The sequence below is a fragment of the Scardinius erythrophthalmus genome, assembly GCF_964197995.2.
Source record: "Scardinius erythrophthalmus genome assembly, chromosome: 3".
In the NCBI taxonomy this organism is placed as follows: domain Eukaryota; kingdom Metazoa; phylum Chordata; class Actinopteri; order Cypriniformes; family Leuciscidae; genus Scardinius; species Scardinius erythrophthalmus.
Window position 1 is genome coordinate 60,783,955 of NC_138223.1, and position 24,944 is coordinate 60,808,898.

At 42.8% G+C, this 24,944-nt stretch overlaps 1 protein-coding gene across 2 annotated transcripts in view; it reads right to left on the reverse strand.

The window, feature by feature from the left end:
- The window catches only part of LOC308687559 (integrin alpha-L-like), an 85,800-nt gene continuing 60,856 nt past the window's right edge, over positions 1-24,944 (reverse strand). For both annotated transcript variants that reach the window (XM_081360171.1, XM_081360170.1), the window contains exons 21-30: positions 12,930-13,028; positions 9,296-9,378; positions 9,069-9,149; positions 8,766-8,844; positions 8,567-8,671; positions 8,451-8,486; positions 918-1,031; positions 740-841; positions 526-546; positions 1-447 (exon numbers count right to left, since the gene is read on the reverse strand). In XM_081360171.1, coding sequence (XP_081216297.1) covers positions 394-447; positions 526-546; positions 740-841; positions 918-1,031; positions 8,451-8,486; positions 8,567-8,671; positions 8,766-8,844; positions 9,069-9,149; positions 9,296-9,378; positions 12,930-13,028 — 774 coding nt within the window. In that variant the 3' untranslated portion in view covers positions 1-393. The remainder of the gene's footprint in view (positions 448-525; positions 547-739; positions 842-917; positions 1,032-8,450; positions 8,487-8,566; positions 8,672-8,765; positions 8,845-9,068; positions 9,150-9,295; positions 9,379-12,929; positions 13,029-24,944) is intronic.

Genomic DNA, 24,944 nt, shown 5'->3' on the forward strand with positions numbered 1-24,944 from the left:
GAAGGCAGAACTCGCTTCGTGTTTATTTTTCTTTATTTGGCAAAAAGCACAACACTTTGTTTTTATTGTGAGTATACACAAAAATAATACACATTTAACAGAATCGATTGATGTATGAAACTTGTTTTGTAAAATCAAAGTCAAAAGAGTATTTCGGGTCTCAATTCAACTCATAAGGAAAAAAGCAAGCAGATCACGCCGGCGTGATTGCCGACCTCTGAGGGTTAACTCTTCAGGACGCTTTCGTTTGAAAAACCCGCACTACACACAAACACACAGATGAACAGATTAGCTTGAGACTTTGAGAGGTGAATGATGACATCAGGTGTGAGGTGATCTGATCAGCAGGATCAATATGATAATGAGCAGGATGAGCCCGCCCCCTGCACCAGTTCACACGATCAGCATTAGACTGGGTGGAACGACAAACTCCGCCTTCACTGCAATCTGAGAGGAACAGAGAAACTCATCACCAACTGTACAAACGTTGATCATCTTTAAATGATGGATGAAGGAGTGAGATACCTGTGATGTGTGAGGGTCGTCCTGCAGAGTGAAGAAGAAATAGTTAGAAATATGACGGAACAGTGTCTGTATCTGTAATACTGTAAGAGTGATGTCAGTCATGGACTCCTGCAGGTCTGTGGTGTGAGTTCAGGCCGACACTTACAATCACGCGCTGATCAACACAAGCACAAAATCAGTTACGGCAAAGGTACAGATTTCTGTCACTCATCACCTTCAGGCCGGTCGACGTCTGGTTGTAGCGGCTTCTGTTGTATTGGAGCTCGGCGCTGATGTCCAAGGCAGAATCCTCTCTGAACTCGCTGAAGGAGTATTTCTACAGAAGAAGAAACAGAGTCTGATTTCAGAGTTAGTCCATCTTAAACTGGTGTTTGTCTGTGTTCGTCACTCACGCTCTCGTATTCCTCCACGTTCTGGAGAGCTGCGTCTGCCCTCAGGATGAAGTGAACTGCTGAAGATTTCTGCAGATCAAACTGACCACACTCGAACTTCCCGCAGTGACCGTCCTGAAACATCGACACAACACTGAGAACTGAAACACTGACACCAATGAACACGAGAATCAACTGAACTAAACAGAGATGAATCCAGCAGACAGAAGATGCGTTTACTGTGACTGCTTGAGATCGGATCTTAAAGGGATCGTTCACCCAGAAATGATCATTCTGTCATCGTTTATTCAGCCTCATGTTGTTCGAAACCTTTCTTTCTTTCTTCAGTGGAACTTTTTTTCTGGGCGCATTTCAGGTTGAAAGGGAATGCTGGCACGCGTGGCTGCCGCTCGGTTTTAATGTTTTACATACCACTCATGTTTTCCATCGTGATGTGGAATCGTGTAACAGTCATTGGATTACTGCTGCTATCTCTGGATGTTAGCAGATCATTAATCATCAACAGCGGTGTGATCCAGGACTTACACAATTGTGATGCTGTTATTCGCGTGGACTCCTCTACAATGGCCATAAGGTACATAAGGTCCCATAAGGTAATGGGAAACACGCTTTGGGGACTGAACCTCGCGCACTTTGCAATACCTATGGAATTGCTCGCCCAAAACGTTACCTACATCGATCATCACGTTGTGGGTACCTGGGTTCGTCTCAAGAAAATGTATTTTATCCGATAGCCTTACGTAAATCACCGCAGTTGTCATGGAGACCAACAAGGGCTGACTTAAAAAATTTTGACAGTTCTACGTGAGGAGGCTACTGGCTCGGCCGTTCCGGTGCAATTGCTGAAATGTGCACTGATAAATGTGCGCTCGATCAATAACAAAGCCCTGACTGTATGTGACTTAATTATAGATCAAAACTGGGATCTCATTTGCTTAACCCTCTGAGGTCTGGGCTGTTTTCTGGGCCCTGGAGGTGTTCTGACATGCTCTGACATTTCTGGTTATTTCTGTTACTTGTGACATTTTCATGGCTAAAGTCTAATTACACTGTATTCAGCACAAACTCTGCTACAATAATATATCAGCAGCAAGTATATAAAAGTTTGTAGTTTTGAGATAATAACATTTATGCGTGGTTTGTGAAAAAAACAAAAAACAATTGTCACTGAAATAAGCTCATGAAACCCATACTGATTATTTCTTCATAAGACTTTTGAAAATTGTATCATGTAGCCAAGAATATTTGCTTCAAAACTATGTGAAAATCTCCCTGACTGCTCATTCAGATAAGACAATATATTGATTTAAAATTTCTAAGACGTATTTTGTGTTAGAAAGCTTTATTCGAAGGGGTGGATCACCTCATTAATATGTAAGGTTTTCTCACCTGAGAAAGACAAAGACCCTCCCTAACAGTGTTGGGGGTAACTCATTACAAGTAACTTGAGTTACGTAATCAGATTACTTTTTCAAGTAACTAGTAAAGTAATGCATTACTTTTTCAATTTGCAATAAAATATCTAAGTTACTTTTCCAAATAAGTTACGCTAGTTACTTTTTCACATTTCTTGACTGACAGCTCTCCTGTCCCCATGTTGAGAGAAACAAAGTGAGGTGGTGGTGTGTGCGCTGTGTAAACATGATGGTTATTGTAGTTCTAGAGTAAATGTGAACTTACTCATCTCACTGCTCAAAATAAATAAAAACAGTCAAATGCAATCTCAGAATTTTACTCAACTTTTATAATTAACTATTAAATTACACAAATATACTTTGTGAATTTAATCTCACTTTATTAATGTCTTTGCTGCTGACCTTCAATGATCTAATTCAACCATACTAATAAGCAAAAATTACTTTATAAGATTTAGAAATAAGAGTGTTGAACTTCCTTCTCCTGTATATTATTGTTCTTTAATCCAGAACAGCAGCGCAGCTGAAAGGTTAGTTTGAGCGGCACCCTTTACTGTACAAGCTTAAATATACATTTCCTTCAGCCTGAGGCTTATTCAGTTCACTTTTGGTGTGAAAGGGCCTTAACATTTGCCAAAAATATAACTTTTTTGTTGGTCTTGTTATTAAAAAAACAAACAAGCAAGCCCAGCCCAGGTGAGAAGAAAAAGTAACGTAAAAGTAACGTAACACATTACTTTTCACAAAAAGTAACTAAGTAATGCAATTAGTTACTTTTTTGGGGAGTAACGCAATATTGTAATGCATTACTTTTAAAAGTAACTTTCCCCAACACTGCTCCCTAATGGCCCTATTAGGAGCAATCAAGCCCTATCATTCTGAGCAACCTTGCACAAAGAATGAGGAGATTTAAAAAATAATGGCTTTTAGATTGTTTTTAATTTATTTACAACACAACATAATCCAAAGATACACAAATGACAAAAAAACACATTATTTAACACACTGAACTAAAGACAGAGACTTGAACTGTCACACCCCTTTGTGCCATTCCTGAAACATAGTACATACGTTTCATTTCCATGGTGTTTGATTTTTCACTTTAGCATGTTCATGGATGGAGACTTATGTGAATGTTGAAGTCAGAAGGACTTATTCAGTGGCATCTTGTTCCTCTAAAAACAACAACAAAACAGCTGTGAACATGCTGATATCAAGAGAAACTATGCTGCACAATTTGGGGAATACATTTTAGATTTTTCAGGTTAAAATAGGTTTTTAAAATGTACAGAATACACACACACACACACACACACACACACACACACACATATATATATATATATATATATATATATATATCAGGGTTTCCGTTGTCCGGTAATTGCCGGACATTGACCGAAAAAAAAATGAAATGTCCGACAAAATTAAATCTCTCCGGTCAAATTGTCCGATTAAAATTGCCTTATAATCCCGCCCCCCTAACACAATCTGAATTTGAGAATAAGCCTAAAATGTATAAAGCAAAAATACACCGACCTTTGGCTATGTTATAAAGGAACAGGCTCAACCGTTTGAAAGTTATTAAACATTATTACATGGCTTGGTTGAATTCCAATGTGGAATGCGGCCTGTTATTTCTTGATATCAGACCGCTGAAGCACTAGCGGCGCCAGGATTTTGATTGTAGGTGGGCCTCCAGAAAACTGGATGGGCCAGTTAAAATAAGCCCAAAAATAAAAAAATAAATAAAAACGGGTTCCCCTTCATCTCCGTTTCAGCGCTTTTCTGGGCATTGAGGGCAGTGACTCAGTAGCCTACCTGAATTTAATGCGTAATTAGCATAGGTAAAAAAAAAAAAAAAAAATTTAAACAGGATTTTTTTTGGTTGCTTTTTTAATACAATTACAATTTCATTTAATTTATTGTTTAATAAAATTATAGGCCTATTAGGCTATTTTAGTTTATTAACTGCAACAACAGCTCAGCTGTAAAGATGAAGTTGACGATTGCCTTCTCCGTATAGGCTAGGCTAGTGAACGCGCCTAGAAATGCACATCATGGGTTTACATAATCAGAGAGTAGCCTATTTCTTTTCGTTTTAAATTGTTAAAAATACATTTCAAGCTTTCTTAAAATATATTTCATGTCTGTGAGGCCTACGCTGAGTTTCGTTAAATTAGGATGAGATGCGCTCCAGTTCACGAGAAATGCAAGTGACCGCGCGGGCGCCTCCATGATTAGGCCTATCGTCTGCTATATTTGCTGCTTATACTGGTTGATAAAAAATATTAAAATTAAGATACAATTTATACAAAACGAAATTCACTTCAAAAAAGTCTTTCAACAAAACCAAACTTAATTAAGTAATCAAAATCATGTCTGACCCGCTCCATGTCTCTCGATATTGCGCATATCGTGCGGTTCACTTTTCATAATCAACATAAATTAAAAAATAACATTATAATATTTTAACAAATATTAAACTAAATGAGCTTATTTAATGGCTACAACACGTAGGTTATAGTAGACCTAGACTTGTAGCCTACAAATTGCTGCACATTCATTTTATTCTGAATTTTGCACACTAAGTTGAAAGGCATTTGTTTGTGCATGCATAGCAAAACATATCTGCAACATTTATCAAGTTCACTGATAATTATGCGCGCATTTATTAATTATTATCTTAATGAATAATGAAAGAAGGACGAACCATATAAACGGCGTTGTTTGTTTAGAATGGAATGGATCGCAAATAGATCCGAATGAAGAAACGTACAAAACCATAGTAGAAAATGGTTTGTTAAACTATGAATGTGAAACCATAGTAAAAACAATTGGCGTTGATTGACGCCAATCGGACGTTAATGTTTTTTTTTTTTTGAAAGTTAGGCTAATAAACATGTTGCATTCGGCCTGATTATGTCATTTTTAGCGCAATTTTCCACCGGGCAAAATTGCGATTGTTAACTCATGATTTCTGTTCTGTCTGTGCGCACCAATCTTGCACTTCTATCTACTCCTCAACCAGACCACCTAGAGACTTCGGGTTTTCGGCATTATGGAAGGTCTAATCTCGGGAACGCACAAAAAAAAATCCAGGAAAAGATTTACTATCTCTTAGTGTTGTGATCCCATGACGTCAGAAAATTGTGCTAAAACACTCACTGAGTTTTTATTAGGCTACTTGTTTAAGTTACATAGCCTGCCTCCAGTTTTCCTCAACTTGACTAATTAAGAGGCGATATTTGACCGGCATATTATCAAAATGTCCGGAAAACGAAACCTCTGCCGGTCACTTTGACCGGCACCATTTTTTTCGAGCGGAAACTCTGATATATATATATATATATATATATATATATATATATATATATATATATATATATATATATATACATACTAGCCTACTTTTACCATGCTGTGTTTTATTATAGAATATAAAAACATCCTTGTGTCGAACATGTATACAAGCACTGAAACGTTGCCTACCATTCTAGTTCACATTTCATGTTTCTGTCTATATATACATGTACATATATGACATTAGGCTTAGTTCATGTTTTTACTCCAAACTCATTTCATAACATACATTTTAATCTAGCACGACCAGTTTAGCATGTCTTACCTTAAAAATCGTCTCATCTTCAAATCGCGTTCTTCTGAGGTAAATCCGATGTAAATTCAAGGTAAACAGCACAGCACAGCACAGCTTACATTCGTCCAAACTCGATGAAAGCAGAGAGGAGTAAGTTACGAAGTCTCTGCTTCTTTGTTTTGAGGTGATGAGGGCGTTTACAGGTCTGCGTTTCTCCGCATGGATCATTTGCATGTCAATCGCTCGTGTGCTCGTGGGTGTGGTCACATTATAGTTAATTAGGACGCTTTTGAGAAACTGTACTTGCCGCTGCTTTCGTATGGATTACTTAAAAATATAATATTTGTTTTTTATATAATTTACATACTTTAAAAATAGAGATTCCAAGCGGTGTATAGACATGCGTTTCAAGTCTGTGTGACAAACATTCGCTGAGTTACAGGCCATTTTCTGTCGCGTTTCAGAATGAGTTTCACATTGAGAGAGATGGCAGAACGCGCATCATGTTTATTTTCTTCGTTTTACGAAAAACACAACATTTTGTTTTTATTATGAGTGTACACAAATAAAAGAAGACATTTAACAGCTTTGAATGATGTACAACACAAGTATGTAAAATCAAAATCAACAGAGTATTTTGCACTGATATAAAAAAAAAAACGAGCAGATCACGCCGGCGTGATTGCCGACCTCAGGGGGTTAAAATTGCCGCTGTAACCCCGGTTCCAAAAACAAATAGCTGTGACTTTGAGAATCTAGGAAATTTTCGTCCCATCTCTAATCTCCCTTTTATTGCTAAAATCTTAGAACGTATTGTTGCAACACAATTGCTATCTCATCTATCTGTTAATGAACTCTTTGAGCCTCTTCAATCTGGCTTCCGTAAAATGCATAGCACTGAGACAGCATTAGTTAAAGTCACAAATGATTTGCTGATGGCTTCTGATTCTGGATGTTTATCAATACTGATCCTGCTTGATCTCAGCTCCGCTTTCGACACTATTGATCACTGTATTTTACTTTCCTGCCTGGAATCTGTCTTGGGTGTATCTGACTCTGCTCTGAGCTGGTTTAAGTCTTATCTCTCAGATTGCAAACAATTTGTTGTGCTGGGTGGCTGTAGATCGGAGGTTGGTATGGTAAAATATGGTGTACCTCAGGGTTCAATTTTAGGTCCTTTACTTTTTAGTTTATATATTTTTCCACTTGGCCAACTTTTGAGGTCTCTTGATCTCGATTTTCATTTATATGCTGATGACACCCAGATATACATTCACTCAAAGCCTGATGTAAAAGTGGCTGTTACTCACCTTTCTAACTGTATTGCAGGAATCAAAAATTGGATGTCTGTTAATTATTTAGGTCTAAATAGCGATAAAACTGAAGTGATGCTTATTGGTTCGTCTTACCAGTTACGTAGTGTGAAATCTGTAGCTATAAATGTGGACGGCTCTGATATACAGTTCCAATCTAAATAAAAAAACTTGGGAGTAATTTTTGATTCTAATTTAACATTTGACCTGCATGTACGTAATACTGTTAAAGTTTAATTTTTTCATCTTAGAAATATATCCAAATTACGGTCAATGTTGCCTTTTTCTGTAGCAGAAAAATTAATTAATACTCTGTTTTTTTCCAGAATTGACTATTGTAATGCCTTGTTGGCAGGAGCATCGAAATCTATTCTGCACAGACTTCAGTGGGTACAAAATCCTGCTGCACGTATTCTGACCAGGACCAGACAAAGAGATAACATAAAACCTGTTTTAGAGACATTGCACTGGCTGCCTGTTAAATTTCGTGTTGATTTTAAAATTCTTATGTTGACTTACAAGGCGTTAAATGGACTTGCCCTGCAATATCTTTCTGATCTATTCGTACCCTACATTCCGACACGTAATCTTCGCTCAGCCGATGCTGGTCTCTTAGTTATTCCGGTAACGCGCCTAAAAACAATGGGCGATAGGGCGTTTTCTTCGGTTGCCCCAAAGGTATGGAATTCACTGCCCTCACAAATTAGAAGTGCTCCATCTTTGAAATTGTTTAAGTCATCCCTTAAAATGTATTATTTTAAAGAAGCATTTGGGTAAAACGTGATTGCAGTGGTTCTACATGTGATATATTTTTATGGTTTTGCTATGTTTTGTTTATTGATTTTAAATTGTTTTTTAGGTTTATAATATTGTCTGTATGCATGCTCTGTTATAGTTTGTATTTCATGCTTATTTTATCTTCTTTAATATTGACTATGTAAAGCGCTCTGAGAATTGACTTTTAAAAGCGCTATACAAAATAAAGTTATTATTATTATTATTAACATAGAAGATGTTTTAAGAAATGTGTTTTTGGGCTGCACTGTTGTTTAAACACCAGTTCAAAACATCCCATCTGTGCTCAACAAAAGAAAGAAAGTCATACAGGTTTGAATGACATGAGAGTGAGTAAATGATGACAGAACAGTCATGTTTTGGGTGAACGATCACTTCAACAGCAGCTGTAAAAGGGTCTATGATCTCTTACCTGCGGTTTGATGAATCCACACGGCACTGTAGAGTTCTGTAGAGAAGAACAGAAGATGTTTATTCAGCAGAACACATGCTGGTCTGATGGTATGAGCTGATGAACGAGTGACGCACCTCCTGCATGCTGAAGCTCTGAGGAGTTAAAATCACATGTGCAGTTTGACAGGGCAGGGTGAGCTCGAGCGACACCGGCAGACCTTTAAGACCCAGATTCTCCACCTGTGGACACAGATACACAGACACACAGCAATCTGATCACGAGAAGCCCAAAAACAACACGATGAAGCTGTAGATGTGTGCTTGACTCTCTGACCTTGTAGACGATGCTGAGAGGTTTTGGACCTCTGTCCTCCAGAGAGAAGTTCAGATACGTCACAGAGTCTTCAGCCACTCTGACAAACACACAATAACTCTATAATAACTTCTCAGTCAATCATATGGTTTTCTGTTATTATAATATAATGTTACTGTTTCAGTGCATTAACTGCTAATGATAAAACAGAACAGAAAATAATCCGAACAGAAAGACATTCAGATGTTGAGTTTCCAGTCATTCAGAGATGAAGAGCAGATCAAACTGAAACAGAAGAAAAGAAGTTAAATAAATGCCACTCACAGACTGATCGCCAGATCAACAGCGAACTGAACCGGGATGCTCCTCCTCACCTCTGCACCGTTGATGTTTCCATTATTATCACTGTGAACAAACATACAGGATTTACTCATGATTGAACATTAAATCATTCTTCATAACCTGTATCGCGAGCGCACATCTCTGCTGAACATTACTGATATGAAACAGCCCTGAAAACAAACAAATCTGTCAAATTCAGCCTCATTCACCTGTTAGCAGTGATCATCATCTCCATCCTGTCGGACCAGTCGTAATCCCATTTCGCCATACGAAAGGTTGCCAGAAACTGAGTCTAGAAGACAGTAGATATCACAGGTGTTGGTAGCAATGCCAAGACAATGGTTGAAAAACATTAACCTCGTTATCATCTCTCACATATTTTTGACCTCTAGCAGGTAAAGAGAGAATGGTCCTTTTCAGGGTGAACTGTCCCTTTAAGAGAACGTCTCGGGTTACGACTGTAACCCTTGTTCTCCCAGAAGGGAACGAGACACTGCGTCGTCGTCGTGACGACACTATGGGAACGCCCCCAGCGTAACACATCTGAAGCATGAATGAAATCTGTCCAATCCTGATTGGTGCTGCGTCATGACGTAGTAGATGACGGCATACCCGGAAGATACAAAGGGACGCCGGCTCAAACACACGTTAGCTACTTTGCGATGAAGCAAGCGCTCTGAACGTGATAGGTGTGGCGGCGAGATGCAGTGTCTCGTTCCCTTCTCGGGGAACAAGGGTTACAGTCGTAACCCGAGACGTTCCCCTTCGAGGGAACTCGCACTGCGTCGTCGTCGTGACGACACTATGGGAACGCAATTCCCACTATGCCACACCGTAAGCACGCCACCCTAGTGTGAAGCTGGGAGACCAGGCACACTTAGGAAGCGATCACTCTGGTGCCAGGCATCACAGGGAGTTGCAGACTATAAAATCTTATGAAGGTGTGCAGAGTGGCCCACCCAGCCGCTTCGCAAATATCTTGAAGCGAGGCTCCAGAAAGGAGGGCTACCGAGGAGGCCATGCTCCTGGTAGAATGAGCCCTCACAGCTATAGGTGAAGGCAGATTGCGCACCTGATAAGCCGTGGCTATAGCCTGAACAATCCAATTAATAATTGCCTGCTTGGATGCAGGCAGCCCTTTTTAGGGTGAACCAAAGCACACCAACAACTGGTCTGACTTCCTCCACTGAGAGGACCTCTCAAGGTACGCTCTCAGGGCTCTGACTGGGCAGAGCAGGTGAAGTCTCCCCTCTTCCGCCGTCACGTGAGGTGGAGGATGGAATGCCTGAAGAACCACTGACCGTGCCACATTAGATGGCACCTTGGGCACATAGCCCGGTCTAGGGTGTAAGATGGCCTTAACTCCGCCAGGGGCAAACTCCAGGCAAGTCGGCATTATAGCCAAGGCCTGGAGATCCCCCACTCTCCTCAGAGAGGTGATAGCAAGGAGAAAGGCCACCTTAAGGGTCAGGTTCTTTGCCTCAGCCGACTCCATATGGCTTTCACCACCTCTGGGTGTAGTCGCCACTCCCCGGGCCTCAGCCCCTGCCTCGACAGGACGTCTGCTCCCTGATTTTGGTCCCCGGGGACGTACATCGCTCTGAGAGACAACATTTTCCCCTGGGACCACAGGAGGATCTGGTGTGCCAGTCTGCATAGAGGGCGCGACCTCAGACCCCCCTGGTGATTCAGATACGCGACAACGGAAGTGTTGTCCGAGCGTATCAGGACATGGTGGCCGCGGAGGTCTGGGAAAAAGCTCCTCAGAGCTTTGTAGACCGCCAGCATTTCCAGGCAATTGATGTGCCAGGAAGAGTGCCGGGTCTCCCACAGACCTCTCTCAAAGCGGCCGTCCATGACCGCGCCCCAACCAGTGAGGGAGACATCTGTTGAAACGGTTTTCCGGCAACATGATGCTCCCAGTACTGGTCCCTGGGACAGGAACCAAGGTTTCCTCCATATGACGAGAGAACGAAGGCATCTGCGCGTTACTCTGATCATACAGAACGGATTTCCCCTCGGGGAAAACCCCTTGGCTCTCAACCACCACTGTAGGGGTCTCATGTGTAGCAGGCCAAAAGGTATGACGTTGGACGCTGCTGCCATGTGCCCCAGCAGTATTTGAAACTGCTTCACCAACGCCTGTATGGAACCCACCCGAGCCGGAGACATTTGTGCCCGCAACGTCGTGGAATCCCATACCACTCCCAGGAACATAGTCCTCTGGGTGGCCGTCAATACGCTTTTCTTCGTGTTGAGTCTCAGCCCCAAGCACCTGATATGAGCGAGAACGACATCTCGATGTCGAACTGCCATATCGAACGACCTGGCTAATATTAGCCAGTCGTCGATGTAATTGAGTACACGAATGCCCTGGAGTCTCAGCGGAGCCAGCGCTGCATCCATGCAATTGGTGAAGGTGCGAGGGGAAAGAGCTAGGCCAAAGGGAAGAACCCGATATTGGTATGCTTCACCCGCGAAAGCGAACCTCAGGAACTTCCTGTGACATGGAAGGATGGATATATGGAAGTATGCGTCCTTCAGATCTATTGTGACGAACCAGTCCTCGAACTGGATCTGACTCACGGTGCTGGAATTGTGAGCATCTTGAACCTGAATCTCCTCAGAGAACGATTCAAGTGCCTGAGATCTATTATTGGACGCAACCCCCCATCCTTCTTGGGAACTATGACGTACCGGCTGTAGAACCCGGACTCCCTGTCTGGCAGAGGAACACGTTCTATGGCCTCCTTGACCAACAGGGATTGAACTTCCTGTTCCATGACCCGAACCTGCTCTGGGCCGACCACAGTCCAGACCACCCCGTTGAACTTCGCTGAACTGCAGTCTGTAACCCAGCTCTACAGTACGCAGGGCCCACGCAGATATATTCGGAAGGCATGACCATGCGCCGAGATAATCTACTAAGGGAACCAGCCTCTCGAGGCTGGCCTCGGGTGTCAACCGAGCCTCGTTCCCGACCCCCTGAAGCGGCTGACCGGCAGGGAGCAGTCGAGAATGATTTTCGGTGTGCGTACGCGTTCGCTGCCCAGCCGCAGGTCTTACTTGAGCCGGCTGGAGCGGCGTGCGTGCGCGGGAAATCAGTGTGCCCCGAAGCGTACTGGACGGCGGAAGCACAGCACTGATTCCCCGAGAGCTCCGGAACGGAGGCGACCTCAATCGCTCCATCCCGGGGGGACAGCTCTCAGCGGTCCGGCCACGCCTAGGACCGCTTAGAGGAAGCCTTCTTCGCCTGAAGGACGGTCCTCAGATCGACCTTAGGCTGGGAGGGCTTACCTCGAGAGCGTCGCCTCCTTTGCCAGGCTCCCTCAGGAGGGGCGCGGGCGGCGACACTCTCTTTCTGCACCTGACGGTTTTTCATAATTTTAATTATGCCAGTGTAACTGCAGTGTAAATGCATGTGCCACCTCTGAGCTACATTAAACAGGTAAATACATATAAATGCCACTTCAGAGCCACTTGTACAGCGCAAACATGGATTATGTTGATACCAATTTCATTTTATAACAGCATTTTAATTTAAGTAATTCATTACATTTAAGAATCTTACATAAAATATGACACATACCTTTAATAAAGTTAAACAACTTTCCCCTTATAAATGTTAATAACTGCCCTTGGAAGTAAAATACAGGATATATTTTTCAGTTCTGCCACTGTCTTCTGTGTGTGTTCATTCATCTCCTCATGCTGACAGAGATGTGAAACTAACAGCCTCTGCATGTTCATCTGTCCTTACATGAGGAGAGATACTACAGTGTGTGTGTGTGTGTGTGTGTGTGTGTGTGTGTGTGTCTGTGTCTGTGTGTGTGTGTGTTTTACCGTGGTGCCGCTGCGGTACACTGGTAGATTGATACTGCAGGTGGTTCTGTTCATAGCACCGCTGTCACGATCACCACAGCTGCTTCGAGTCCGGCTGGGCTGTTTGTTGAACACACACACACACAAGTGACATAATCCTTAAAGGCCAATTCACACTGTACCACCAAACACAGCACAGACAATTACCACCAGATTACAGTACGACACTTTTCAGACATTCCACGACCCAAAAGCATCTGGCAACATATAACACACTGATTCAACAGAACTCGACAGTGTAGCTGCTGGTCGATGTTGTCGATGCAGTCTGCATTAGACTCAAAACAGCTCAACATCAATTATTCAGACTTATATTTAGATATTTAGACATTTATTTTATATCTTTGATTCTTTGACCTATATCTTTATTGTAAATTTAAACCGAATACTTCAGATTGTAGAATTAGCACCGTTTCAGTTTCAAAAATGGAATTTAAATTTAATTCTGAATTACACACAACTGTAATATCAGTGTTTTACTGGAAATGAAGTTCTGTCATGAAACTCTAGATGGCACAGACTAATAGGTCTTTAAAGGGATACTTCAGGATTTAGCATTAAGCTTTGTATTAGTAGAAAACCTGTAGTATTTTCGCATTACCGTGCTTTCCACCCTCATATCCCCCTGAGAGGAGAGATTTATGTATTTTTTGTCTGGAAAAATCCTCCGATGACGCAAAAATCGTCATTTTGCGTCATCGGAGGATTTTCTGTCCAGAGGCTAAAGACTACAGCCAGTAGAGGGCGTTGTTCCGCATGTTTTCAGCCCGCCCATAGGAGGTGGGATCTCACTCACAGAATGTACACACAGTCAGCCGTCTTTCTTTGGAAGCTAAGCTAGCAGGCTCTTGATCTGTGGAGAAAGCTGAATAATAGGAGAAAGCTGAATAAGTAGGGAAAACCATCATCCTTTTCCCGGACTTGTCCGGCGGGCGAGATCGTTCAAAATGTACAGGATTCAGCTTTTGCGTTCTGCGGTCGCCATTCATTGTTTACATGCACACCTTTTGTTTCAATCTAGCTGAATTCATTCCGATTGGTGAATCTGAATGTAGTGTTTACATGAACGCTAAACAAGTGATCGGTTGATGTGCGTTTTACCATTGCTAAGAAAATTCCCGCTCCTCCGTGAGAGATGCGAGACCCGGCGCGTCTCAGTAATGACGCCACCGGCCTCGCGCCGTTCTCCCGCGCCCCTCAGCCTCGTCCTGCTCGCCACAGTAAACATGATGAATGGATGGCGACTGTAGAACGCAAAAGCCGAATCCCGGACATTTTGGGCGATCTGTAAATCCCTGGCAAACTCATCACGTAGGCTAGCTAGCCTTGTTGTTGTTTTCAACTGCGCTGAGTGCGCTCCCTTACCGGTAGGCGTGGCCTCCTAGGGCAGTGAAGCAAGTGCATTCTGGGAGTTGTTGTCTTTCATCCACATAAGCCAAAAATACATTTTCTGAGTTTTCTCAGTCTAGAAAGCTCCAAATTAAAACATTTCTTCACATTTCTTCTACTTAAATGACCTATTTTAAATACACATTCATCTTCCCAGAGGTGAAGTATCCCTTTAACTTATTTGGTATTGATCGCATCATCATCTGTATAGCACAGCTGATTGGTTGCTGTTGCCATGGTGACCAATGATCTGTGGCTCAACATTCAAACAAACAACGGTAGTGTTGCTGTTAGCAATGTACAGTACATCTATTGTTAATGAGAACGTCTCGGTTACGTATGTAACCCTCGTTCCCTGAGTACAGGGAACGGAGACGTGTCGTCGGGGGAGTTCCCTGACGAATTGGGATCACGCTAGGGAGACCAATTGCCTACGAGTGAATTAAAACGAGCCAATGAAATTGGCATGCAGGATTTGCATTCCGCAGCCCGCCTACCAACGCGGGTATAAAGGCGGAAGCAACGCACACACAATTGCTTTTCGCTGAGGAGCCGAACAGTGTCCAGTCCTCTGCGAAGGTACAGCAACATGGCGATGGGACGACACGTCTCCGTTCCCTGTACTCAGGGAACGAGGGTTACATACGTAACCGAGACGTTCCCTTTCGTCCTGGGAACTCCGTGTCGTCTGGGGAGTTCCCTGACGAATTGGGATCCCAAGTAAAACGCCATAGTGCTGGCCCCTTCCAGTGCCCAGCTAAGCTACCCTGCAGCAGTTTCTTGAATTAGTTGCGGGAGCTAGCTAGGGAATCACACTGCTGTTCCGCAAGACCCGCACAGTGGATTTGGATAACACTGGGAAAGCGTGCCCTGACCCCCCAGGGGGGGGGGGGGACGCTGCGGAAGCCCAGCCTGCCTAGAGAAGGCCAGGAATACACATGTGTACTAACCCATTTGGGGTAGAGAAACACATGGCAGTCCCTGAGGTAGTCCCAATCCGAGGGAAGTGGGAGCATACTCAACAGGGACGACAGAATGAGTCTGTCAAGGGGAAGACACGGCTGAACTGCACGTGGCATTATGGGTCACCATAGAGACCACTGGAAAACACCCAGTCTACTAGCAACTCCTACTAGAGGTAGCAGACCTGGCGCCAGACGGTCCGCCACGCCTGGCACCGGAGGGGTGATGGAGGAACTCACGAGGCTCACCGACGTAGGGCGCCAGCGGAGCAAAAGTCGCACGTATCCGGCCGAGGCACGGAATGGCGTAGCAAGCCGACACAACCTATTCCCTCGCAGCACTGGCCGTAGCGAGTACTCGGAAGGAAACAGATTCCACACATAGGCTATAGAACCTAGCGAACGTGTTTGGTGTCGCCCAGCCCGCAGCTCTACAGATGTCTGTCTGCAAGGCGCCTTGAGCCAAAGCCCAGGAAGCGGCAACACCTTTAGTAGAGTGAGCCCGCAACCTGGGAGGACAAAGAGCTGATCTGAGGTCAATATAAACCCCTCAAGGCGCGGATGGGACAGAGAAAGCTAGGGCTGGGTCTGCCTCCTCCTGGGGCAGCGCTTGCAGGTTCACTACCTGGTCCACGAAGGAAGTGGTAGGAACCTTGGGCACATATCCGAACCGGGGTCTCAATACAACATGAGAAAGGCCCGGCCCGAACTCCAGGCACGATTCGTCGACCGAAAATGCTACAGATTCCCGACCCTCTTGAAAGAGGCCAATGCTAACAGGAGCGCTGTCTTAATGGACAGGATATTAACCCTCTGAGGTCTGAGCTGTTTTCTGGGCCCTGGAGGTGTTCTGACATGCTCTGACATTTGTGGTTATTTCTGTTACTTGTGACATTTTCATGGCTAAAGTCTAATTACACTGTATTCAGCACAAACTCTGCTACAATAATATATCAGCAGCATGTATGTAAAAGTTTGTAGTTTTGAGATAATGACATTTATGCGTGGTTTGTGAAAATACAAAAATAAATTCTCACTGAAATAAGGTCATGAAACCCATACTGATTATTTCTTCACAAGACTTTTGAAAATTGTATCACGTAGCCTAGAATATTTGCTCCAAAACGATGTGAGAATCACCCTGACTGCTCATTCAGAGAAGACAATATATTGATTTAAAAATTTTACGACGTGTTTTGTGTTAGAAAGCAATATGCGAAGGGGCGGATCACCTCATTAATATGAAAGCTTTCCACACCTGAGAAAGACAAAGAACCTCCCTAATGGCCCTATTAGGAGCTTATCAGGGCCCATCATTCTGACCAACCTTGCACAAAGAATGAGGAGATTTAAAAAAGAATGGCTTTTAAAATTGTTTGGATTTATTTACAACACAACATAATCTAAAGATACACAACAAAAAAGCACTTATTGAAGAAAGAGACCTTTGTGCCATTCCTAAAAACATTGTACATACCTTTCATTTTCTAAGGTGTTTGATTTTCACTTTACCATGTTCATGTACAGAGACATGTACTGTGAATGTTGAAGTCAGCAGGACTCAGTGGCATCTGGGCCCTGAAAAAAAAAAAAAGTGAACATACTGATATCAAGAGAAAGGCCTGCACGATTTTGGGAATACATTTTAGATTTTTCTTGTTAAAATTGCTTTTTAAAATTCACAGAATACACACACACACTCACACAAATGTTTCCAACAATATATAATGAACACCAGGTTTGTTGTGCCTTGTAGGTATAGGCTATGCGCAGTGCTGCATAAAATAATAACAATATAGCAGCCTATATATATTTTCAAAAAGATTTCAGTAACAACTAAGCTAGAGAAAAATATATTGATTATCATGTTACTTCAAATGTTTCCATTCGTTATGATGATATGAAATGAGATAATAGTAAAAACATGAAGCCGTTTGGAGCGTTTTGCTTTTCCAAAATATGATACATTCAAACGCGATCGCGATCAAAAATATGATACATTAAAACGCGATCGCGATCAAAAATATGATACATTAAAACGCGATTGCGATCAAATATAAAACATTATGGTTAGGCCTACCATATACATAGCCTATCTACGTTTGAGCAGATATCCACAAACACAGTAACAGTAAACACGGGTCTAAATATTATAATATTCACCATATATCTAGCAACAGTTCAACTGCAATGTGAAATTTATGCAACAATAGCAAACTAATATGTAAGAATTTCTTACCTTATCTTTCTTGTCTTCAAATATCGTTCTTCTTCTTCTGATGTAAATCCAATGTAAGCTCAGGCACGTCTTTCAAACTCGACGAAAAGTGAAGTGAAGTGTTTTGTTGTTGAGGTAATGAGGGCGATCGCGTTCCATGTGGAGATTTGCATGTGAATATCTTTTGCGCGAGTGGGCGTGGCCGAATTAAAAATAATTAGGAAGCGTTTGAGAAGCTGGAAATCTTGGTGGTTTTATACAAATTACTTAAACAGAGAATATTTGTTTTCGTTTTGAATCCGATCATTTAAAAGTACACACTTAAATGTTTATAAAGGTGTATGGCTCATAAATGTGTAACAAGTATTCGCTGAGTTTTGTTTCAGTTTATAGACGTGCTCAAGAAAAAAAAGTTCACCGCGACGGAGAGGCAGAACGCACACACTGTTTTTTTTTCCTTATTTTACAAAAGCACAATGTTTTGATTTGATTGGAAGTGGACACATACAAAAGTAGAAATACCACAGATTCTTTTTTTATATTTATTTTTTCTGTATGACCATAAATGACGGAGAAATTTAAGTTTAAAGTGCTACAATGTGGAGAAAATCCAGCAAAACGCGCCGGCGCGTTTGTCGACCTCAGAGGGTTAAGCTCTACTGTCAGCAAAGGCTCAAAGGGAGGACTTTGAAGAGCTCTAAGAACCAGAGCTAGGTCCCAAGAGGGTACAGAGTGCAACACACGAGGTGGATTTAACCTCCTAGCACCCTTAAGGAATCTGCTGATCAGGTCGTGCTTCCCCAAGGACTTACCTTCTACTGCATCGTGATGTGCTGCTATTGCAGCGACATACACTTTGAAGGTGGAGGGAGACAGCCTTCGCTCCAACCCATCTTGCAGGAAAGAAAGCACGGCTCTGACCGGGCACGTTCGGGGGTCCTCCTGACGGGAGGAACACCAATCAACGAACAAGTTCCACTTCAACGCATAGAGGCGCCTCGTAGAGGGGGCTCTAGCGGAAGTGATGGTATCTACCACTGCCTGTGGCAGGCCATCTAGAACCTCCGCGTCCCGTCCAGGGACCAGACATGGAGTTTCCAGAGGTCTGGACGCGGGTGCCATAGAGTGCCCCGTCTCTGAGAAGAAGGTCCTTCCTCAGAGGAATCGGTCAAGGAGGGGCTGTTGCGAGGAGCATGAGTTCCGTGAACCAAGTCCTGGTGGGCCAATACGGTGCCACTAACAGGACCTGCTCCTCGTCCTCCCTGACCTTGCACAGAGTCTGTGCAAGAAGGCTCACTGGGGGAAACGCATACTTGCGCAGGTCCCGGGGCCAGCTGTGGGCCAGGGCGTCCATGCCGAGGGTCCCCTCGGTCAGGGAGTAAAACCACTGGCAATGGGTCGTGTCCGGAGAAGCAAACAGGTCTACCTGTGCGACTCCGAAAACACTCCAAATCAGCTGGACCAATTGGGGATGGAGTCGCCATTCTCCTGGCAGGGGAGGCAACCGTGAGAGCTTGTCTGCCACACGGTTGAGCTCCCCCTGAAAGATGAAAGGCATGAAGCGACCTCAGATGCTTCTGACTCCATAGGAGGAGGTGGGAGGCGAGTCGCGACATACGACGGGAGCGTAGACCACCTTGATGGTTGATGTACGCAACGGTCGCAGTGCTGTCCGTTCGGACCAGTACTGCTTGTGTCTGAGAAAGCCCTTGAGGCGACACAAAGCTAGACGTACTGCTTGCAACTCTAGGCAGTTGATGTGCCAATGCAGCTGAGGCCCCGTCCACAGACCCAAGACTGCATGCCCGTTGTACGTTGCCCCCCAACCCATGGCAGAGGTATCCGTGAACACCACGGCACGAAACCAACGCCTGGAAACCTGGACTAGGGGCACTCCGGCCCGTAGAAACACAGGGACCATGGGAAGAAGGTTCGGCGGCAGTGCGGGGTAACTTTGACCCGGAGCATACCGTTCTACCACGCCCACCTCGGGACTCGATCGTGAAGCCAGCGCTGAAGCGGTCTCATATGTAACAAGCCGAGCGGCGTTACTGCGGCTGCGGCTGCCATATGCCCCAGGAGCCTCTGAAATTGTTTCAGTGGAACCGCTGTCCTGCCTCGAGTCAAGTCAAGTCAAGTCATCTTCATTTATATAGCGCTTTTAACAATGTAGATTGTCTCAAAGCAGCTTTACAGAGATAAGCGTATAATTTAAGGTAACAGAGATTGTTTCGGCTTTACAGCAGAGTTAAGTTATTTCCATCTAAAGTTAGTTTTAATTGATTTGGTTCCGTCGCAATGATCATTTGTTATTAAATTAGGGGCCGCTAAGACGACACCATTCTCTCTACACAGACTTTAAACGCGAACCTGTGAGAAACGCTGATGGCGGTCACATGCGCATTTAGAATGGGTTCTATAGTTATGTGCGTTAGAATATACGCAGGTTTGGAATTCCCTACAAGCCAAGCCTAAACAAAATACTTGTCTTTCCTTATAAATTTTGATAAGGAATTTTATTTTATTTGTTGCTTTGGGGTAGGACCGCAAGACGAATTTTCCCGACAACGCCTTATCTGTAGAGTGGTAGTGGGATCCTCCATAGGGAGAGACTAGTTGGCACTTCAGCACTGCGTTGTCATCGGTCCAGGTGAAGGTCCTTCGTCAGATCTGGATACGGCCTGGATCCGGCAGGCTGCAGGAAAAACCTTGGGATAAACACAGACACTAAAATTAGCGTAGATGCCATTCTTCTCATGATGTAACGAGTACATCAGGATTTTTGGGAAGTGTTCCCGGTTCCGGCTGACCTAATCTATGCAGCATAACATTAAATTATAGAAGTCTATAATGTATTATGTGAAAGCTAGGTCAAAGAGATGTGTCTTTAATCTGGCTTTGAACTGACAGAGTGTGTCTGCTTCCCGGACAATGGTAGGAAGACTGTTCCAGAGTTTTGGTGCTAAATAGGAAAAGGATCTACCGCCAGCAGTGGATTTTGATATTCTAGGTATAATCAACTGGCCGGAATTTTGAGATCGTAATAGACGTGACGGACTATAATGTGTTAAGAGCTCGCTCAAGTACTGCGGAGCTAAACCATTCAGTGCTTTGTAAGTAATCAGCAATATTTTAAAATTTATGCGATGTTTAATAGGGAGCCAGTGCAGTTTTGACAGAACTGGGCTAATATGGTCATACTTCCTGGTTCTGGTAAGAACTCGAGCTGCTGCGTTTTGGACCAGCTGTAGTTTGTTTATTAAGCGTGCAGGGCAACCACCCAGTAGAGCATTACAATAATCTAGCCTTGAGGTCATGAACGCATGAACTAATTGTTCCGCATTTGTCAATGAGAGCATATGACGTAATTTAGATATATTTTTAAGATGGAAAAATGCAGTTTTACAGATACTAGACACGTGACTTTCAAATGAAAGATTGGTATCAAAGAGCACACCCAGGTTCCTAACCAACGACGAAGACTTAACAGAGCAGCCATCAAGTGTTAGACAGTATTCTAGATTATTACGTGAGGAAGTTTTTTGTCCAATAATTAGAAACTCTGTTTTTTCAGAATTTAGAAGTAGGAAATTACAAGTCATCCAATTTTTTATATCCGCTATGCATTCCGTTAATTTTGTGAATTGATAAGTTTCGTTAGGTTTTGAAGAAATATAGAGCTGAGTATCGTCAGCATAACAGTGAAAGCTAATTCCATGTTTCCTAATGATATCTCCTAATGGTAGCATGTACAGAGTGAACAGCAGCGGTCCTAATACTGAGCCTTGTGGTACGCCATACTTAACCTGTGATCGATGAGACATCTCATCATTTACTGCTACAAACTGATAACGGTCAGATAAGTATGATTTAAACCATGCTAGTGCATTTCCTGTAATGCCAACATAATGTTCTAATCTATTTAAAAGAACGTTGTGGTCGATGGTGTCAAATGCAGCGCTAAGATCGAGTAACACTAATAGAGAGATACAACCACGATCGGATGATAAGAGCAAATCATTTGTGACTCTAACGAGAGCTGTTTCGGTACTATGGTACGGTCTAAATCCGGACTGGAAATCCTCGCAGATATCATTTCTTTCAAGAAAGGAACACAGTTGTGAGGATACTGCCTTTTCTAATATCTTTGACAGAAAAGGTAGATTCGAGATCGGCCTGTAATTGACTAATTCTGAAGGATCAAGTTGCGTTTTTTTAACAAGCGGTTTAATCAAAGCCAGCTTAAAGTTTTTTGGTACGTATCCTAGAGACAAAGACGAATTAATGATATTAAGAAGAGGATCTATGACCTCTGGAAGTATTTCTTTCAGTAGCTTAGTCGGTATAGGGTCTAACATACATGTTGTAGATTTAGATGATTTAATGAGTTTAGTAAATTCTTCCTCTCCTATAGCAACGAATGAATCAAATTTTTGATGCGATACTGTAGTAGACGGTTGCATAGTTATAATTTTGTCCCTGATATTATCAATCTTATAAGTGAAGAAGTTCATAAAGTCATTACTGCTGTGTTGCTTGGAAACTTCGATGCTTGAAGCTTTATTTTTCGTTAGTTTAGCCACCGTTTCAAATAAATACCTAGGATTATGTTTATTTTCTTCTAATAGGGTTGAAAAATAAGCAGATCTAGCAGCTTTTAAAGCCTCTCTGTAAGTAATTGAGCTCTCTTTCCATGAAATGCGAAATACCTCTAGTTTTGTTTTCTTCCAGTTGCGCTCCATTTTTCTGGCTGCTCTCTTAAGGGCCCGAGTGTGCTCGTTGTACCACGGCGTTGGACTATTTTCTTTAATCTTCTTTAAGCGCAACGGAGCAACTGTGTCTAAAGTGCTGGAAAAGAGAGAGTTAAACGTTTCTGTTGTAATATCTAGTTCTTCTAAGCTATCTGAGATGCTGAGATGATGAAACTGATTAGGAAGATTATTAATAAAGCAATCTTTAGTAGCAGAAGTGATAGGTCTCACATATTTGAAACACGGAGTCGGCTTTGCAGCCTTGGCTAAATGCAAATTACACGAGACTAGATAATGATCTGAGATGTCATCGCTCTGCTGCAGAATTTCAACGGCATCCACATCTATTCCGCGTGATAATATTAGATCTAGAGTATGATTACGACGATGAGTAAGTCCTGACACGTGTTGTCTAACTCCAATTGAATTTACAATGTCTTTAAATGCCAATCCCAATGCATCTTTTTCATTATCGATGTGTATATTAAAATCACCAACAATTAGTACTTTATCTGCAGTCAATATTAATTCTGATAGAAAGTCCGCAAATTCTTTGATAAAGTCTGTATGGTGCCCTGGTGGCCTGTATACAGTAGCCAGCACAAATCTCAAACGTGATTTTTTTTTACACTATATATTTTTACATTAAGCACCAATGCTTCAAAAGAATTATATTTAAAACTTGATTTCTTAGTGGTTTTGAAACTATTACTATAGATTACAGCAACACCACCCCCTTTGCGTTTCAGACGAGGCTCATGTTTATAACAGTAATCTTGCGGGGTTGATTCATTTAAAGTAATGTAATCGTTTGGTTTTAGCCAGGTTTCTGTCAAACACAGCACATCTAGGTTATTATCTGAAATCATATCATTAACAATGAGTGCTTTTGAAGTAAGCGATCGAATATTCAGCAACCCAAGCTTTAGCATTTGCTCATCTGTATTATAGCTGTTTTTTATTTGTTAAACATCAATTAAATTTTTAACCTTAGTTGGGTTTAAACGTTTTTTGGATTTCCAAATTCGGGGAACAGACACAGTCTCTATATGATGATAGCTAGGTGAAAGAGGCTCTATGTGATGGGATTTATCTGACCTTGGTGACGAGAGGCCGCTAGCAGACAGTCGGTTTAGCCAGTCTGTCTGCTTCCTGACCTGAGCCCCAGATTGTCATGTTTGAGCTCTAAGACTATGAGCCATATTACTAGAGAGAAGAGCAGGACCATCCCAGGAGGGATGAATACCATCTCTTTTCAACAGGTCAGGTTTGCCCCAAAAACTTTTCCAATTGTCTATGAATTCTATATTATTAAGCGGACACCACTTAGACAGCCAACCGTTAAGCGAACACAATCTACTAACTATCTCATCACTCCTGCGAACAGGAAGGGGGCCAGAGCAAATTACAGTCCTTGACATCGTACTTGCAAGTTCACACACCTCTTTAATATTAATTTTGGTGATCTCCGACTGGCGGAGTCGAACATCATTAGTGCCGACATGAATAATGATCTTAGAGAATTTACGATTAGCATTAGCCAGCACTTTTAAATTTGCTTTGATGTCAGGCGCTCTGGCTCCCGGCAAACATGTGACTACGGTGGTTGGTGTCTCTATTTTCACGTTCCGTGTAATAGAATCGCCAATAACTAGGGCACAATCATTCTCAGTGGGTGTTTCACTGAGCGGGGCAAATCGATTTGTTATGGTAATCGGAACGGAAGAGTGGTTTTTAGATCCGCGACTAGAGCGATCCCTCACTGTCACCCATTTGCCCGGCTGCACAGGCTCTACTTCAGCCAGAACCGACTCATGTAAAGTGTGCACTATTCTATGCGCATCCAAAACATCTAAAGCACTAGCACTCTTACTATCCTCAATTAAAGTTTGGATGCGTGTTTCTAATTCTGAAATCTTCTCTGTCAACCTAACTGTCTCCTTACATTTATCACATATAAATCCTATATTGTCGACAGAGAAGCCTATACTAAACATGTGACATGAAGTGCAAGTGACAATAACAGGACAAGACATTACTCACCGTGTTTGTTGAGTGATTCTTACTCACCTGAGCTTTTTATGAACTCAAAGGCGCGGACGCGCGAGAGACAAATAAATAAATAAAATAGCTGAGCGCACGGGTGGCGCGTTAACAGGCTAGCGAATTACTAGCGTTTTGTGCTAGTAGTAAGTTACTAATAACAAAAGCTAGCGATGTCAGGTTAATCTGAGATGTTGGGTAAAATGTAGTAGTATAAACAACTAGAAATGGTAGTAAAATGATGGTTCAAAACAAAGAAATATATGGCTAAGACGGAGCTTATCGCACCGAATCAAACAAACACACTCACAGCAGGCAGCGAGGCAGACAGGAGCAATCGAAAGGACTTGAGGAAGGTGAGCACTGACTGGACGCGCTCCTCTGTGAGGCGCGCAGTCTGGGCGACCGAGTCCAGTTCCATACTGAGATAAGAGATCCTCTGCACGGGACAGAGTTTGCTCTTGTCCCAGTTGACCTGAAGCCCCAACCGACTGAGGTGCCGGAGCACCATGTCCCTGTGATCGCACAACACATCTCGCGAGTGAGCTGGAATGAGCCAGTCGTCGAGATGGTTGAGAAAGCGAACGCCTTGTTCTCTCATGGGAACAATGGC